The 18,091-nt window shown below is 40.0% G+C and overlaps 1 protein-coding gene and 3 long non-coding RNA genes across 28 annotated transcripts; 2 read left to right on the top strand and 2 right to left on the bottom strand.

Annotated features, from left to right (window-relative positions):
• Positions 1–84: 84 nt before the first annotated feature.
• On the bottom strand, positions 85–4,784 carry LOC135345675 (uncharacterized protein C18orf63-like; the record flags this gene model as incomplete). The annotated part of the gene is made up of 11 exons (XM_064543099.1): positions 85–696; positions 1,045–1,770; positions 1,885–1,961; positions 2,337–2,433; positions 3,092–3,201; positions 3,275–3,351; positions 3,424–3,462; positions 3,561–3,672; positions 3,725–3,781; positions 3,935–4,040; positions 4,672–4,784. Coding segments are annotated over 10 exons (1,275 nt in total), but the record flags the coding sequence as incomplete, so codon positions are not given.
• Positions 4,785–5,131: 347 nt separating this feature from the next.
• On the top strand, positions 5,132–7,337 carry LOC135345676 (uncharacterized). Of its 12 annotated transcripts, XR_010397796.1 has the most exons (16): positions 5,132–5,533; positions 5,603–5,666; positions 5,725–5,777; positions 5,831–5,873; positions 5,999–6,074; positions 6,135–6,196; positions 6,248–6,292; positions 6,345–6,412; positions 6,460–6,518; positions 6,565–6,623; positions 6,670–6,728; positions 6,775–6,833; positions 6,880–6,938; positions 6,985–7,043; positions 7,100–7,153; positions 7,211–7,337. It is a non-coding gene; the product is annotated as an uncharacterized LOC135345676 (long non-coding RNA). The 12 variants fall into 12 exon arrangements; XR_010397795.1 differs by having other exon boundaries at positions 6,565–6,728; XR_010397804.1 differs by lacking the exon at positions 6,345–6,412 and having other exon boundaries at positions 6,565–6,728.
• A 284-nt stretch (positions 7,338–7,621) lies between these two features.
• LOC135345677 (uncharacterized) lies at positions 7,622–11,339 on the top strand. 11 transcript variants are annotated; one of them, XR_010397816.1, is made up of 12 exons: positions 7,628–9,088; positions 9,130–9,253; positions 9,295–9,378; positions 9,432–9,557; positions 9,605–9,735; positions 9,882–9,990; positions 10,075–10,119; positions 10,289–10,413; positions 10,582–10,651; positions 10,710–10,807; positions 10,859–10,916; positions 11,063–11,339. It is a non-coding gene; the product is annotated as an uncharacterized LOC135345677 (long non-coding RNA). The 11 variants fall into 11 exon arrangements; XR_010397810.1 differs by having other exon boundaries at positions 7,622–8,332; positions 8,380–9,378; XR_010397808.1 differs by having other exon boundaries at positions 7,626–8,738; positions 8,791–9,378.
• On the bottom strand, positions 11,326–16,863 carry LOC135345678 (uncharacterized). 4 transcript variants are annotated; one of them, XR_010397819.1, is made up of 8 exons: positions 16,610–16,863; positions 16,476–16,546; positions 15,913–16,406; positions 15,724–15,859; positions 12,236–15,666; positions 11,882–11,965; positions 11,664–11,792; positions 11,326–11,591 (listed from the first exon to the last, which is right to left on the bottom strand). It is a non-coding gene; the product is annotated as an uncharacterized LOC135345678 (long non-coding RNA). The 4 variants fall into 4 exon arrangements; XR_010397818.1 differs by having other exon boundaries at positions 11,882–15,666; XR_010397820.1 differs by having other exon boundaries at positions 11,882–15,451.
• Between the last annotated feature and the right edge of the window lie 1,228 nt (positions 16,864–18,091).

The raw sequence follows: 18,091 nt of genomic DNA, 5'->3' as shown, positions 1-18,091 counted from the left end.
TCAATTTAAATCAAGGTCTTACAGCTAATTATTACCGAGAACCATGAACCATGCACTGCATGTCTATATAACTTTGAACAAGACTTTTGATCAAAAATGCACAGCATAATGTGGACAAAAATACTTATGCATGTTTATTATTGAAAAAGGACTTGCATCAAATGTATGTGAGGAAAACTCCCTGGCAGCTTGAATGGCTTCTTGTACCTTGTTGACCAACGGACCAGAGGCTTGAGAGGACACGTTACTGCCACCACCCTTTCCACCAATCATGGGGAATACAGCCTTCACCCAATAACGCATTCGTTGGCTGTCAGCACCTGCAGTGTGTATATATAGAGGGGACATGTTAGTGCTGCCACTCATAATAGCAACTCTTGAGTGCAATCGTGAAAGCAGTAGAAACCAATTTCCAAACACAGCACATGTATGTCGTCATACCACCTGTTTGTGGTAAATAAACAGTATCAACTTCGAAATCCCCTTTGCATTGTAAATATAGTGTACACATGCAGTCTGATAATAATGAACATGATTTTAGGTACTAGTTTAGACAGTAAGTTCAAAGTTCTTGCCAGTTGATGTGATATGCTGTACAACCATTCTCACAAGATCTTCCTTCTTTTCTTTGCTGCGACACTTGACCCCATTGTCTAACAGCCACTTTTTCAAACCGGCTGCCTTGGTCTTGTTGACCTGGGGAGATATACATTACGCTATTATACCGTATAACATGAAAACATCATGGGGAGTATTATACTTGTAATTGGCAGTTTTTAATTTGGCGTCTTGGGCATGTCTGACGTTGCATTCACTGCTTAGCTGTAATATTGGCGTTTAAATTTAGGATCTTCGGTGAAATTTGCCAAAATATTGTCACACTAAAACACTCCCGCCAAATTTTCCCATTAACATTGTGAATAATCTCAGTCTAGAAGCTGAGTGAGGCATTCAAATTTGAGGACTTTACTAGAATCAGCTACAATACACACTCACAATATCTTCATGTTTCAGTTAAAACATTAGGCTAGTACAACTGCATACCTTTTTCACAAGGTCTGGGCTGACTCCAGTGAACATGGTTCCAGTGCTTGCAGTATTGCATTGAGTATGCTTTACTCCTTTATTGAGTGTGGGTGCTTTGCTCGGGAGGAAATCAAAGTCATCGTTAAGCTCGCCCAGTAGAGAGTAGTTCAGATCAGGTACTGTTTGATTGGTGTGTGTTGGCTGCTGACTGCGGTGTGGTTAGGGCTTCTGGAATGTTTGGGGGCAGTACTTGTTAGTTAAAGCTTCTTGGTGGTTGATTGAGGGGCTCGTCGTTTCTTAGTGTTCAATTGATGCAATGATTTCTTGAGAATAGTTTGAGACTGTGTTTGCTGTGCGCATGCATCGAGTACTGTTGTTTGAGTTGTAACTATAGGCTCTAAACATGGCCTTTTTGTAGCTTCAGTTACTGAGTTCTTCACTGTCTGCCTCTTGCCGAGCAACTGAGAATTTGTTCCCATCGAAACAGGCTTGAATATTGGTACGATAGGAGCCTTAGGTTTTGCCTGAGGAGCTATTGTCTTGTTTACTGAAGGTGCTGTCACTTTATACTTCAATATAGGTACAACACGAGGTCCTGTGAACTGTTGTGGAATACGAATATTCGGAACCACTTGAGTTTGTAGTCGGGCGTGTAAGTCTGCTATGAATGCAGTGGCGACCTGGTCAGTGTCTCGGCTGGGGAAGTGGATCGGCTTGTTTTTATACACACAGCTGCCTGGGTAACTGTGTAGGAGAGTGAGTAACTTTAATATATTAACTCAAATCGGTATTGTTATGTCATTCATATAATTATAGTTAGTTACATGTAGATATGCACGCAGTTACAATTTCTGTTACCTGAAAAACTTTCTTGGGTTCCCTTTAAAGAACACCTGGTAGAAGAGATTCTCCCTCTCAGGAAGAATAATACCATGCTGCAAAGAAAGTGTTACAATGTACAGAGATGGCCAGGGTAACATTAGGTGTATAAATAAATACATGACAATGTACATTATGTACAAACATCACTTTAAAGCAGACAAGTAATCAATCGGTAATGAGACACCCAAGGGCTTATACCAAGGACGATCATAAGCCTCGAGTAACTTTGGTCAAAATGAACACCCCTAGGCCCTGGCCTCCTGGGACCTCACTTTATAAGGAATAAACATCTAAACATAGTGACACAGACAAGAAAAAAATACCAGCATGTAGTGCATATTGCTTTTTGCTTTGGTAACGGCAAGGCTAGTCATGAATCTATCCACATCATTGATCGTGCAGAGAGTATGTATTGTACACTCAATCACCTGTTTCTTCCAGTGTAGCCTAACTTGGTCATAGCTTTGGAACTCTGTGCCAGGGGTAAGGAAGTGAGAGGTGGAGTAGATGTAGCCCACAGTGAAACTGGAACAAAGGGAATGAGTGGGCACACCGATTAGCTGGGGTTAACAAAGAGCATTAGCGTGATACTGTATTACTACAATATTATATGCTGGTGAAAAACGTTCGCGAATGAGCTAGATCAGCAGAAAAGTAGACCCTTTGCAATCAATTATTGCGTTATGGCAAGGATCCACGTTACGCCCTATGAATGAGGCTATTAAGCGTAACTCCCTCAGTTGTGTTTCTTCGCTTTCAGCAATTTATAACACGCCTTAGTCTGTGAGCCACGTGTAGTACTTGCTAATGACTGACCACACCCAGTAAAAGAGACATATTCCAGTAAAAACTTCCCAAGGCTATTTTAGAGCCAATGGAACGTGGAACGTGTAAGTGTGCTGGTTATAAGTTATAACTACTACTAGACCTTGAAGTTGCACGGACTGAGCAGTTACTTGTAGCTTATTATGCACTGTGTGTAGAAATAGGTATTGTTGTGATGGCCTCAACTAAACCGCAACGTAGCGCAGATGTTACTTGAGGCCCGGTACTTTTGCTTCCTAACTCTTCAATCACAAAACTATGTAACTTCTTACTATGAACATTTTGGGGCTTATTAGCGTGCCTGTATATAGAGGGTCACTTGCTTACAGGGTGACCACAATATCTGTGCCACACTTACTTAGGTAGCAGAAAGCACCTATTGTTGTAGATACTGCCTTCATTGATAACACACTGGGGATCCGTCCTGAAGGTGTTGAGCAGAGAAAACGTTGTCAGTAGGTCTTCCACCTGAACAAGACAGGCATAATCAATCTCTGAGCATGGCATTAAACGCTTAAAGATTGCAATAATTACAGCTTACCTTCATCAGACTAAACGAGAACTTGTACACAGAGAGAGTGACCGTTATCTCCTCATTAGTCAGCCCAACTTGTAAGTCTAAAAAACGGTGGATGAGTACAATGTAAGTCTTCCAAAATGCACAAATCTAGAAAAAACAATATCACCTACCAATCCCTTGCCCTTTTCCTTCTGTTAAAAACTCACAACCTTGATTGGATAACAAAACAGACTGTCAGTGTCTCATACGAGCAATCACACACACGCACGCACGCACGCACACACACACGGAGATAATTTAGACATACCCTGTAGGAGCCATGAGAGGACTCTGTTCCACTTAGGGGCCAGGCGGGCGACCAGGGTGAAGTGATAGCAAGCTTGGAGTATGGTGTGATTCAGCACTACCTTTCTTTGTAACTAAAAATAAGATAAATATTAACAATGTGGGACCTGCTAATGAGTGACTCACTTTCAATTGAAGATTGCTCAGAATTTTAGCCGTCTTTGGATTTTTTATGTAACCAGCCTGTGCGAAAAACCATCAAGAGGTGAACACTCTTGTATATAGGATCAACCAGACTGGATACAGGGAGTACTGATGGTTTATGGTTTATTGGGTGTAGTTTAAGAATGTTATGTCTTTGGGTTCATATTCACATTTAATACACGTAAGTTATACCTTAGACACAATCCATAGCGACAGCTCTGGAGGTGACCCAAAGGGAGTTCTCAGTGCCTCGTGAGTGGGGGAGGCCAGCAGTCCGGAGTCAGAGCGAGCCACCTCCCTACACGGGTCACATGCAGCCTACTTATGCACCTATCAATGATATGCCCCACCCCCCCTCCCCCCACCTGGGGTGATATAGGGGAAACGTGGGGGAAGTGACAACCTATCAGTGACCTTTGCCCCATACATGGGGAATCAGCTGTGTACTTCCCCCATGTTGAGTAGGCCGAAAAAAAGAGAACAATATAAACAATGGTCGAGGGTGGCTACAACCGAATATTAATTTTATTGTTGAAGGTCACTTCCCCTTCCAATCCCCCCATCGGGCGTCAATATGTTGACCATTCCACTACATTTCCCCCATGTGCTCTCCAGGTGGGCGGGGTGGGGGTGGGGCGTACCATTGATAGTACCAATGAAGGACGACTGATATTTTTTTAATAGCAAATACTGAAAGGATATTGAAGTTAGTCGGAATAGATCATGGTAGTTAAGTAGTAATACAGCTAGCTGCATATCCATAATTGTATCCTTTTAGGACCCTTAAATAACTATATGAATGCAACTACTGTGGCTACAATGCAGCTGAGCAGTCTCCACAAATTACATTTCTACTTACATTTCTAGCCAGATCAGAAACAGTGAATATCGATATGGCAGGCTAGATCTAGATATCATGCTGAATTTACCTGCACTTTGATTTTAGTAGTTGTAAAGCAGGTCCATCTGTAGACAGCTCATAGTTGGCCACATAAACTTCCAAGGAGGAGACATTTGGTAGCTTGGAAATATAGAGTCTGAGTTATTACACTTTCCAGATTGTGGCAATGGACTAGTTGGGCGGAGCCCGACCGTCCCTGACGGGAGGTCGGGTTGCAAGCCTATCTGGAATTTGTTCTGCGCATTATGTAGTACTGCTATGAATATTATTATTCTCAAGTGGGTGTTAACCGACTTGATGACGTGTAAACCACAGGACGGCACAGCAATATACTGCATGCGGTTTTGCAACTAGATGCAAGCGGAAGTGTAACCAAGCCACGTGAAAAATGCTGCAATCTAATAGGGCGCCACTATAGTGGCGCTAGAACAAATCCCAGATAGGCTTGCAACCCGACCTCCCGTCAGGGACGGTCGGGCTCCTCCCAACTACACAGCCAAAAATCCACAGGCCTGTTTCAGGCCCGTGGGGAAAATCAGTTGAATACAGGCCGGAATACGGGCCTGTATGCGGATGTAATCGCCCACGGCCCGCTTACATCCTGGAACCACAGGCCTGTTACAGCACGTACATCCTGTCCTGAATACGGACCGTAAATAACGGGCCTGTTTCAGCCTGTACCACCCACGTCCTGCTTACAGCCTGTGCAGCCAGTGTATGCGCATGCGCAGAGAGAAAGTTGCTTAGCTACGAAATCCACCAAGAGACTGAAAAGGTGCTTCAGTTTGATGTTCTCGTTCAGTTGCAGCTTTAAAGGATGGATGGAGTAATTATATTATTTATGGAGCTGACTGCCAAGGCCAGCTAGCAAGAAAAGAGAGAGAGAGGAAGTAAGTAGAGTCTAAATAAGGAGCTAGTATAGTAGGTCTAATTAATACTCACTTCTGTCCATTTGTCAGCTGCTAGATGTCTCTGCAATTCTTCTTTCACTGTCTCTAGGAGTCTAGCTCTATAGGCTACAAGGTGTGCTTATGTGGTAATGTATAAATAATTATGTTGACAGAGTTATTTCGTATTGCAGATCTGGTTGCCTCTGACGCAGGTTGTTGACTTCTTCTACAACGTTTAATATAAGTGAGTGCTCAGCTGGTTTTTAAAATGTTGGTCAATATGCTGCTTATGTATAGGAATACACATCTAAAAAGGACCTCTACAACGACTACTATATAAGTGAGTACGAGGTATATAAAATGTATACCTATGATATTGTGTCATCATTACTTTACGAGCTCGAGATTCAGGTTCTATTATTGACTCACTTACTCGAACTCGTTTACGTACGTATGCACACACAGATGTACCTGTGTCTATGTCATCATTACTGTACTGATGAGCTCGAGATTGAGGTTCCTTGTCACACTACTTGAGAATGTGAGCCAATTAATAATTATTTAACTCACTTTAAACTCGTGTACTGATGCACACATACAGATGTACATATATAAATTGGAATGCTCATGCCATCAATGATTTCAACCCATCATGACCAGAAGGTATTTTACAATAATAATTATTGTCGTTTACATTGGTTGGTCTAATTACAGCATCGTGGACACACCTATACTTTAGGAACTATCAGAATTTGGCAGGTAAGCAATCATTCATAATAATTATAAAAACTTTGTTTGTGTTTTGCTTTAGTTAAGTTACTGGCTGTGGACATGGCTGGTCTGTGACAGTACAAACAGTCAAACAAAAAATGTATAATGGTAAGAAACATTATTTTCTTTGCAACCATATTTCACTATATACACAGTGACAGAGGACATGGCTGGTCTGTGGACAGTACGAACAGTCGAACAACACATTATATTGGTAAGAAACATTATTTTCTTTGCAACGATATTCACTATATACACAGTGACAGAGGACATGGCTGGTCTGTGGACAGTACGAACAGTCGAACAACACATTATATTGGTAAGAAACATTATTTTCTTTGCAACGATATTCACTATATACACAGTGACAGAGGACATGGCTGGTCTGTGGACAGTACGAACAGTCGAACAACACATTATATTGGTAAGAAACATTATTTTCTTTGCAACGATATTCACTATATACACAGTGACAGAGGACATGGCTGGTCTGTGGACAGTACGAACAGTCGAACAACACATTATATTGGTAAGAAACATTATTTTCTTTGCAACGATATTCACTATATACACAGTGACAGAGGACATGGCTGGTCTGTGGACAGTACGAACAGTCGAACAACACATTATATTGGTAAGAAACATTATTTTCTTTGCAACGATATTCACTATATACACAGTGACAGAGGACATGGCTGGTCTGTGGACAGTACGAACAGTCGAACAACACATTATATTGGTAAGAAACATTATTTTCTTTGCAACGATATTCACATGTCTTCTTTATACACACAGTGTGACAGAGGACATGGCTGGTAGTACAAACAGTCAAACAGAAAATTTATAAATGTAAGAAACATTATTTTCTTTCCAACCATTATTCACGTGTCTTCTTTATACACACAGTGACACACTCGAGCAGCACAAGCACTAGAAGAAACATTCCTATTAGTGTTGTAAACTGTCGAACTGTCTGGCTATGTTTGTTTCTTAAAAATTTTAACACTTCGTTGAATTATTCATGCCAAACTCAGCTTTTAACTGCAAACCGGAACTAACTGAGAACATAGGGCTGCTTACAGGCCGTGCTCAGGCTGCTTACAGCCCGTCCCACGGCTGATTACATGCTGAAATCCACAGGCTGCTAAACAGTACCTAACCAAACAGTTGAATACACCACGTGGATTTATACCTGTAACGGGCCCGTAACAGGCATGAAACGGCCCGTGGATTTTTGGCTGTGTAGCAATGGACTCTGATGAATGGACCAACGGTAGATTATGTCATGAGGAGGCTGAGAGCCTGCAGGGTGGGTGGGGCTCACACACACAAGCCCCATGCAGTATGCACACGTACACAGTACAGTGCTAGACGCTCAAGTATCCACTGCAGCATGTAGACTAGATCTACTGTTGATTGAAGCATAGATAGTAGAAGAAGTAAGGGAGTAGTCTCTCGAAACATGTCTGTCGATTCCTCTACTATATATCTATAATTGAAGCAACAATTTAAGAAAGGTATGGAACAGCTGGTCCAGCAGGGGCGGATCCAGGGGTGATTTTGAGGGGCTGAAGCCCCCCCCTTTTGAAAAAACTACCATGTGTTGTAGTCTGACTCTACAACAATTTTGCCACCAATTATGCATCTGTAGACTCACTTGAAATCACTTGAGAGATGCTAGACAACAGCTACTAGGAGTATAAAGGATCTAGGGTAGCTAGCTGGACGTACCTAGCTAGCTAGCTAGCTGTACGTACGTACGTACATCTGATCAGTACAGTATCACCATAGTATTAAAAGTAAGTGCAGAGGTCAACGTATTCTACTCATTAATATGAAAGTTCAAAGGTCAAATCTTGCAAAAAAAATTCGCCTCCGGCGAGGCTGCGTCCCTTTCTAGCTAGTCTAGCCCCCCCCTTTTGTTTTTCCTGGATGCGCCCCTGTCCAGGTCTCCTTGGTGTCGTCCTTTCACTCCCTACACAAAGTACAAGTGTTTAAACATTCTCGGTATGGCTCCGTTGGTATCAGGTAAACCTGAAAATGCATTCGTTGGTCCATTAAAGTTCCTATTTCAGTGGGTGGACCAACGGGCTGGATAACAAGCAAGAAAATAGTTTACTTACATTGTACTTTGCATGCATTCTTTTTTATAGCCGTATCCGAGCTCATTTAAAAGCTTGATGTCTTCGTTGGCATCAGGAAAACCTGCTCGTTAGTCCATACAGGAGGCCGTTTCTGGAAACTAACGGCCTGGACGACAAGTAAAAATGCATGCACTTTGAATGCATTCTGTGTTCCCCAGTTTGGTGTGATTATGAGCTCATTTCAAAGCTTGGTGTCTCCGTTGGCATCATTATAAACTGGAAATCCTGCTTGTTGGTCTATGAGGTTTCCTGTTTCTGGAAACTGGATAGACCAACGGCCTGAACGACAAGTAAAAAAATAGTTCGCGCACTTTGAATGTATTCTTTTAATGTGTTCTCCAGTTTGGTGTGATTATGAGCTCATTTCAAAGCTTGGTGTCTCCGTTGCATCATTATAAACTGGAAATCCTGCTTGTTGGTCTATGAGGTTTCCTGTTTCTGGAAACTGGATAGACCAACGGCCTGGACGAATAGTTCGCACACTTAGAATGTATTCTTTTTAATGTGTTCTCCAGTTTGGTGTGAGCAAGCTTGCATGGTGTCTCCGTTGGCATCATTAAACTGGAAAACCTGCTCGTTGGTCCATATAAGGTTTCATGTTTCTGGAAACTGGGTGAACAATTAATGGCCTGAACGACAAGTAAGAAAATAGTTCACGCACTTTCTTTTAATGTGTTCCAGGTTGGTGTGAGCTTCAAAGCTTGCATGGTGTCTCCGTTGGCATCTTTAAACTAGAAAACCTGCTCGTTGGTCCATAAGATTTCCTGCTTCTGGAAACTAGGTGGACCAACGGCCTGGACGACAAGTAAGAAATAGTTCACGCAGCTTGAATGCAATGTGTTCCAGGTTGGTGTCAGCTCATTTCAAAGCTTAGTGTCTCTTGTTTGCATCAATTAAGGAAACTAGGTGGACCAACGGCCTGGACGACAAGTAAGAAAATAGTTCACGCAGCTTGAGCATTATTTTAATGTGTTCCTGCATAGTTGGTTGTCAGAGCTTGGTGGCTCTCCGTTGGCATCATGCAGTTATACTAATAAACCTGGACGTTGGCCCATAACCTTTTCTATTTTGGAAACTGGGTGGACCAACGGCCTGGACGACACTGACAGGTAAGAAAATAGTTCATGCAGCTTAGCTTGCATTCATTCTTTTATAGGTGGGTATCAGCTCATTTCAAATGCTGCATGCATGGTGGCTTTGTTGGAAACTCGAAAACCTGTTCCCTGCATGGTCTATCAGAATATCATATCCAGCCGGAAATTGGATAGACAACAGCCTATACGACAGGTAAGGTAATAAGTAACACACGACAGTCTGGTATGTACACTTTTACAGCTGTGATGATCACAATGATATCGACTAATTCAAGTCTATAATTATTAATTTTGTTTACACAATTTGTCAGACTACTGTCGTAAAAACTCATCATACAGCTGCATCTACAGACTCTATTATACATCAGACTGAATGAAAGCCTCACTGCGACTCTGTATGCTGAAATCTACAATGACATTTAAGGATTCTGTTTCCGTGTAGAGTAAGGTATAAGTTGTCACACTGAATTCACTTTCATATTGTGTTTATGAGAATTTCATTGTTCCCACGTATACATCATAATTATTATAGAGGCTGGCACTGGATTCTTGTTGCTGTCAATCTCCCAAAGAAAACGTACGTTATTATGCATGTGATTGAGTTTCTGGAGTCTAATTCGACCAGTACCCATACATGCATGTGAGCTCTCCTCATGGATGCATTATATTATGTGATAGGATTACATGTTTTGTTGGTCTGTCAAAAAGGTTATTACTAATGTGAGTATAATTTTCCTTTTCTGTAGTGTCTATGTTCTTGACTCCCAGTCGCCAATTCTCTCACCTTTTACTGAGCAGGCAACATGCATGCACAAGACATTAATCAATTCTTAAGCATGTGCATTCGATCACCTGCAAAGATGGATATACAGTGTGTGAAGGTATATAATTTATAGAGTGCACATGCATGGGGTAATCATAAAAGTTAAATCATTGACTTGCTTAGTTGCCCCAAATGCAATTTTTTTTGTCTTCTTGGATACTCCACGCACTCCTTGTTTCGTGATGGATTTTATTTCACGAATGTTTATTGTATTAGGTGGCCGCTCAGGATGGAGTTGAATGTGGCATTCATGTGATACACAATAATTATTATGACAATGGTCAAGGTACGTGATGGTATATGTAAAAGCATTCATGAGTATTTACACTAACACAATTGATCAGTTTTCTGGACTACCTGCATCAAAGCACCTGCAAAAGTCTGTAAACACTGCTGAATTACGTGGATTGATCCTGTTATCATGCTACTCCACTCAACAAAGGTAAAAAAAAATGATTTTGGCTACTCCCTCATGTGTACCTATATACTGCAGCCAAAAGACATCTCACGGCGTCAGAAGGAGTAAAAGGGTTGCTAATACAGATCTGCAGGTGAGTACACCACACTGACACGCACTCATGATTGTGTTCATGCATTCACAAACGTTGATTGCTATGTACTTGTATAATGTGTATATGAGCATGCTTCAATGCATGCTGGTATATAAACTATACCGACATTGTCTACTATGCAATAGACTGATGATGATGCCAGTGTATCTGTTAAGAAGACAGCAAAATCGAAGCCTTAACTGCTATTTTTACTTAACATTAATTGTATAGCTTGTAGTATAGCTCAGAATGTTTATTTTTTATTGTATATAATTATGTGCAATAATATAGTTACTAGTTTCCCTCATATAGTTTCTCATCTGTTATTCCCCCATGCATATAATATGATTGTTTTGTGTGTAATTTCTTCAGTCACCCCTTATTGTAACGCATGCATGATAAGTCAGAACAAGTGACGCCACAATTTTAAATTCATGGTTGTAAAAACAAAAAGTGCATGACAAGACCATCATGCATGTGAGTACATTATACTTATAGTTTTTTCTGATTGTGATACCATAAATAAAATCCACAATGTGTGAGGAAATTTCTTTTATTCATATACGACAGTGACGATTTGATTCTCTTCAAGCATGAATTGCTTTGCTCTACCATCTGGCTATTCAAGGCATCATTATTGTCTATAGGTGCTCATTTTGTAAGCAACACTGCATCCTGTATGATATATAAGTGCATGGTAATTAAAATCATATAATTATACTTAACATACAATTATTATAATTATACCTGAATGATTTGGCCAATGGAAACGATCTACTAGACCTAGAAACCGACTGTGCCTGAAAAAGGGGGGCTCTCTATTCAAGCAGTATTGGTGCAGGTTGCAACTATTGTCGTATATGATGACTTCAGGTGCTGCAGATACAAGGGCATATAATTATATTATGCAATTGCATGCCGGAAGAGTTTAAAAATAATCATCCCGATATATATAGCATTTATACCTGATGAGAATCGTTCATATAAGATAGTGAAAGGAATGTTTGGGAATTCCTGAACTTCCATCAGTTGGAATCCATAGCAAATTCCTATACAATATTGATGCAAATTAATGTACCATAATTATTACTAGAATGTTTTGCGAGCATCAAACATTTGCGAATTTTGCGAGGGTTGATCAATAAAATCCGCAAAACCTAAATTATTACTAGTAAATACTTGCCAGAACACAATAGTTAGATCGCAAAGGGTCAAATTTTCTGCTGATTTGGCTCATTCGCAAAGGTTTTTCACCTGCAAAATATTCTAGTAATACGGTAGAGGCGTAATAATTATAATTATCATGCATGCAGCATTACCATGCTGACAATACAGAGTAAATATCCCCGGTAGCAGTGATGGATGTCTTGAGCTTTTTTTTGTACATACAGAGGATTTAAAACTGTCAGCCTTATAAATCTTTCGTTTTCTTAGTGAAGGAAGCTTTGGAAAGTACGATATCATATCATCATCATTAATGTCAGTGTGGTCACCAGTACTAGACTCTGTGAAGTCTTGCGTAAATGGGGCTAATGATAATTCCACAAGCCTTTTTAGTATAGGCTGCAATGCTTCAGTGGGGTAAGAAGGAAGACATTCAATTAAAGTGAACAGTACTGGAGCTTCCTTTTGTAGAAAGGCCATCTTTTTTGCATTTGACTTCAAGGAGCCAGAAGACTCCATTTCCTTTAGCATTTTGTGCACTTCTTCTGTAGGTGGTACCAAAGCACACACAGGTGATGCTGAACTGAGAGCTTGCAGTAAATTAATCCAGTGCTTGCAACAGGAGACAGCTGTATCAGCCTCGTTGACTTCTTTAGCTATTGTGGTGATAAGTTTGACCAAACTTGGTGCGTGCAAATGTAGTAATTCTAGAAGAGAAGTGAATTCATGCTGGCTTATACACTTCTTTGTAGTAAACATCTTCAGCTGCGTGTGTGTTGTCTTGTTGTTGATGTATATCCCATCATGGAAACTAGTGTTGAAAGAAAATAAATACAGTAACTTTTCAGCTGTCCGCATGATCCTAAACTTATCACAACAATAATTGCTGAATAAGTAAAACAGCTTTCGCCACACTGTATATGATTACTATGATGAGAGGCACCTTCTACAAATGGATTCAAGTTTTGAATAAATCTGTGCATGCATGCTTGGCAAGGTATTTATTTTGTCTTAGCTCAGGGAGGACTATCATTATATATATAATCATTAGTAAAACCAGTAGGTTTTACATAGGATTGGCAGTGGGTTTGCCTGTGTTTAGCAATATTTCAATTATTTTGACTCATGTTCAAACTGTTCTATCTCTGCAGGGAAAGGCCACATCAAGAAACTGGCTGAACAGATAGTTTATTTAGCCTTTTCTCTCTTTGTATCTCTCATTTCATAATCCATAAACATTTTAATGAATGAATATTTTCATTTTAAAAATTGCACTATTTCGACGTTTCACCGCTCTTTGTCTGACTGACTAAGTAAGTAAGTGAGTAAGTAAGTAAGTAAGTAAGTTTCTTGCCCAGCATTTACTCCAAGTACAGCCATCTCCAGGACATTCTGCACAGGGTTTCCAAACGACTACAACCTGGATTACAAAGCGCTTCTTCAGATTTGCGATTGCTTCCACAAGGCAGATGACCTCTCAGTCTCTATTTCTCTTACCTAGACAATTCCGCCATCTTTAATGACTCAGCAATTGCGTTGTGGCCAATAATAATAGATAGGCGTGGCTAATAAACCGTGCGCCTAAAATCAGTGCAGCAGTGCTTTTCCCAGAGATACAAAAGAAAGGGGATTGGAAACGAAATTTTTACGAAATTTTTGCGTGAAGCATTCCGCGTTATAGGGCGTGGCTAAAACTACAAAGGATTATATTTATAGTCAGCATGCTCATTACCTGTCTTGACTGCTCTACAATGTGCTGTACATAGAAACAGTGAAATTGATCATTTTTAATGTTGATTTTTCTAAAAAGTAAAGAGAATTTAGCTCTAAAAAGTCGACTAAGCCACGCAGCCACTATTACTAGACAAATAAATGCTATGCAAGAAGAAATAGCCTTTACTATGAAGTCGTAGGAGGGACAGGCCCGTGGTGTGTCTAAAAGTATACTAAAGCAGTTTGAAGGACTATACTGCAAACGTTTATGAACAGTACAGCTTATTTATAGCATGAAGCCATTCTATGTAGCACTTAGATACATAATAACCAAGTCAAGCAATGTCCTTTGCTGTTTTGACTTCATAGGAGGGACAGAGAAAAGTTGACATAGAGTAATTCAAGCTAAACTCAAAAAAATTGGAAACAGAGTAAAGACAACGGACTTAGAGCTTGTCAGTGGTATAAGCTTACTTCTCTCAAGTATCTCCCAGGCCCTGAGTGATCTCTAGTGGATAGGAGAGCTAGAAACCAGGGATACAAAACCGTAGCGCAGTCCTCCATGTAATTATTTGCGAGCGCAATAATTACACGGAGTGCTTCACCGGATGTCAGTCCTTTTACATAGGGCGTGGGCGATCGTTTCCAATCCCCTTTCTTTTGTATCTCTGCTTTTCCAGAGCCTGAGGTGTTCCTTTTCTTCACACTGTTCAGCTCTAGCTCCCTTTCTCTGACAGGCATGCTATATGCACTGGCTAGATATCATGCTCTTAAAATGGCTGTCATTTAATACTGATTCGCAAATTCAACATAATTATCAAGCAATAAATTATTACTCATTATACTATAATTATTAGTCCAGAGATATTCGAGAAGATATCTGATTAGTCCTGTCTTCTCTTCTTGTACTGCCTCTTGACGTTCCACTTATGCATGTCATGATACGTAAACTGTACTGAAAAAGAAAGGGAATCCGACTAGAAAAACATTTGCAATGTGAAAAATTGCTAGGATTGGCCAGGGGAACCACAAAAAAGCGTGGGAACAAGAAATCAGACGAGAGCATAACTCCAATCCGTTACAACGTCATGAACATGTACAATACATAGTATATTAAATAATAGACTGTGTTCCAGATCCACCTATCAGCTTCCATCCACCACATCATTCCATGCAGTCACCAGTACGGTCCGTGCATGTTACTACGCATGGATGGACTGTGTGTACCTGTGCTCAACACTGCATGTATTAGGAACATCAATTTATCACAAATCATCATGATTATGTGCCCCACATTCTAAAATGGATGTATAATAAATATATATAGGGATTGGTCATCACTCCACCAGTAAAAATTGCGTGGCATATTGGCTGGGAAAACATGGGAAAACTACCAGTATACATGTGATTGACGTTGTAACGGATTGGAGTTATGCTCTCGTCTGATTTCTTGTTCCCACGCTTTTTTGTGGTTCCCCTGGCCAATCCTAGCAATTTTTCACATTGCAAATGTTTTTCTAGTCGGATTATATACAGGGGTTGATGACATGGGAAAATTTGCACTTATCTTCCAGTACAGCTGATAGGGGATGAGGTTTTATGAACTCCAGAACCGTTGAGTTGGGACTTCCAGGGCATAAGGTCTTTTCTGCATGAATCTAAACAAGTAGCATCCATGACAACAATGGGTGGACAATCTCCACACGCAGTGCACTGAAATCCTACTTGATAATCAATGTCTAACAGGTCAAGAAAGGCATACCACGACAACCGATAGTGATTGTATGTAAACATATACTTATTAAACTGATTGCCGAATCCTGCATCTTCATGGTTTTTAACCAACACACAATACTGGGTATATATAGTTGTTCTGAAGAGGAAATGTATCGTTAATAGTCAAAGTGCACACACATGCAACATTAATTACCTTCCCAAAAGGAATTGATGCATAAAACCTCGCATAACTTCATAGGATACCAGGAACTTGCCCATAGTCACTAATCCTACTAGTTGGCCATCAAATTCTTTACGTTTCTTACATCCTGAGCAATACCTAACATGCACTGTTTGGTCAATATAATAATTGTTATGGATTTATACTTCTAAAGCCACCTACCATTCGCATTGATAACTGTATTGAGCAGTATAATTTTGCTCCATACAGATTCCTGCTTGTCTTCTTCATCTCGTGTAAGCGTACTGCACACTTTACAATATGTGTCGACTGAGCCCAAAATAGAAGTGTTGTTTACAATGTTGAAGCGATCAGCTACAGTACATGCCAGTTGTTGAGACAATTCACTTGATAAATTGAACGGTATATATACTGCTTGATGAAATTAAGGGACCGATACTGATGCACATGCACTTGTCTATTCTGCTGCACACTAGACAGATCTTTTGCAATTTTATTGAGGCAGTCATGTTTATCCTCATCCGGGCTATTCAATGCTTTCTCGACAATGTCCACATGTGAACTGTGCTGTTTATTGTACTTGCATGTACAACAGTACAGACCCCTTAATTGTTTATCATCAATACGAACTTGTACAACACCATGGCCACTATATCAGCTCTTGTACATACCGCCTGCCCAATAGAGCATACAACCTGTAAATCATTATAATTATATAGTTGTGATTGGAGACGTACATGCATGCACAATAGTGTCCAACTTACCTCTGTGCCAACATTTATACTGTAGGAAGTGTCCTCCTTGTGAGGTTCGATATTCAAAGTATACGAATGATCTGAATGGGTATGAGGATAATTCATAAATATTAGCTGTGCATGCACTTTTAGAAGACATGTACCTGATAATTCTTGAGCTGATGTAATGTTGTGAATATTGTCAGTCTCTTGGATAATCAGTCTAGTTGGTTCGATGTGGATACATTCAGAGCCAACAATGCTTGTGAATGCATCATATGTGGAATCAACCGAAGTGGAGCAGCTATTTAGTAAGTGGCCACGTGCACTATCACAACTGCACCAGTATACCCACTGTATACCATCACTGAAGTGCAACCCACAGCGTGAGACGAAAAGAAACTCCATGCTCAGTGAAGTTAATAGATCAACAGACCAACCTACATGAATATAATTATACTTTATCTCTCTATAATTTTTATAATATTATATGCATGCAATTATACGCACGAAAAAGATAATATACTTACATTCAAAGAGGAATCGATTCTATTGATTCCCTGTATAACAAACGACCGGAGAGAGTTGTCCAATGAGTTGAAAGCACGCTGTTCATGTACACTGATGAGATATGCAGACAGCAATGGCACTGGAATTCCAGACGGCTTTGTTTCTGACTTTGAAACATTATCCTGCAATGGCATGATTGTAGAGATCTAATGTTTGAGTTTGTACGATTACCTGTACTTTGTATCCGGCTTGACTTAGTGTCATATCATCAAAAGGCTCATTATGGCCCTCTTGGTCACTCCTGAATTGAGTTGACACGATTCCCTTTCCCTGAACAACTCAGTGCATTTTCTTGATCTGACACAAATTGAACGATATAATACACACTTGGGATTAATTTACTTCTTCGTGATCACTTAGCAATAGGTTATGGATGGTACCGTATATTGGAAGATAGTTCTTTCTATTGCAAACTGCGAATGCATGCATAATTCGCAATCGAAATAAACGCAAAGAAAGAGCATGCGCATGCATTTCGCAATAGCAATCAGGCTTGTACATCAATATCGAATACCCCGCATTCATACCCATATAGATTTATACTAATTATGCTTTAATTCTCTTACTATAGGGTAGTGTTTCCTCTTCTTCTTTAACTTGTTTGAGCAAAATGAATATTTATCTTCGTTAGCCTCTCGAATCTGTTTCCATGAGTGGCTTATAACTGGATCATATAGGCCTTCTATAATTGATGACGTGTTTTATTGCCACGAGCTAGTGCATTTGTACATAGCACATGCACAATGATAGCTATACATTATTATAGCGACTCACTACATCAGTGTTGCAGATGTTGCATGAATGAATAGGAATCACCCATGCAGTGATACCCAACCAATTATACTGATTACTCATATACATGTCATTGGATACAATATATATATATATATATAGATATACATGGGTATATATAATATACCCATGCACGGCAAATATCGTCATGGTCAATGTTGCTAGATTAAGAAAACCGATTCAGGATCATAGGCCTTCTATAATGATGACGATATGATTGATGGATGTTATAGAGGTCCGGGATAATTATATTAATTTTATTGTTCACCCAAAAATAGCAATAT

This window comes from Halichondria panicea, chromosome 12 (genome assembly GCF_963675165.1).
Source record: "Halichondria panicea chromosome 12, odHalPani1.1, whole genome shotgun sequence".
Taxonomy (NCBI): domain Eukaryota; kingdom Metazoa; phylum Porifera; class Demospongiae; order Suberitida; family Halichondriidae; genus Halichondria; species Halichondria panicea.
This window is presented reverse-complemented; position numbering and strand designations above follow the sequence as displayed.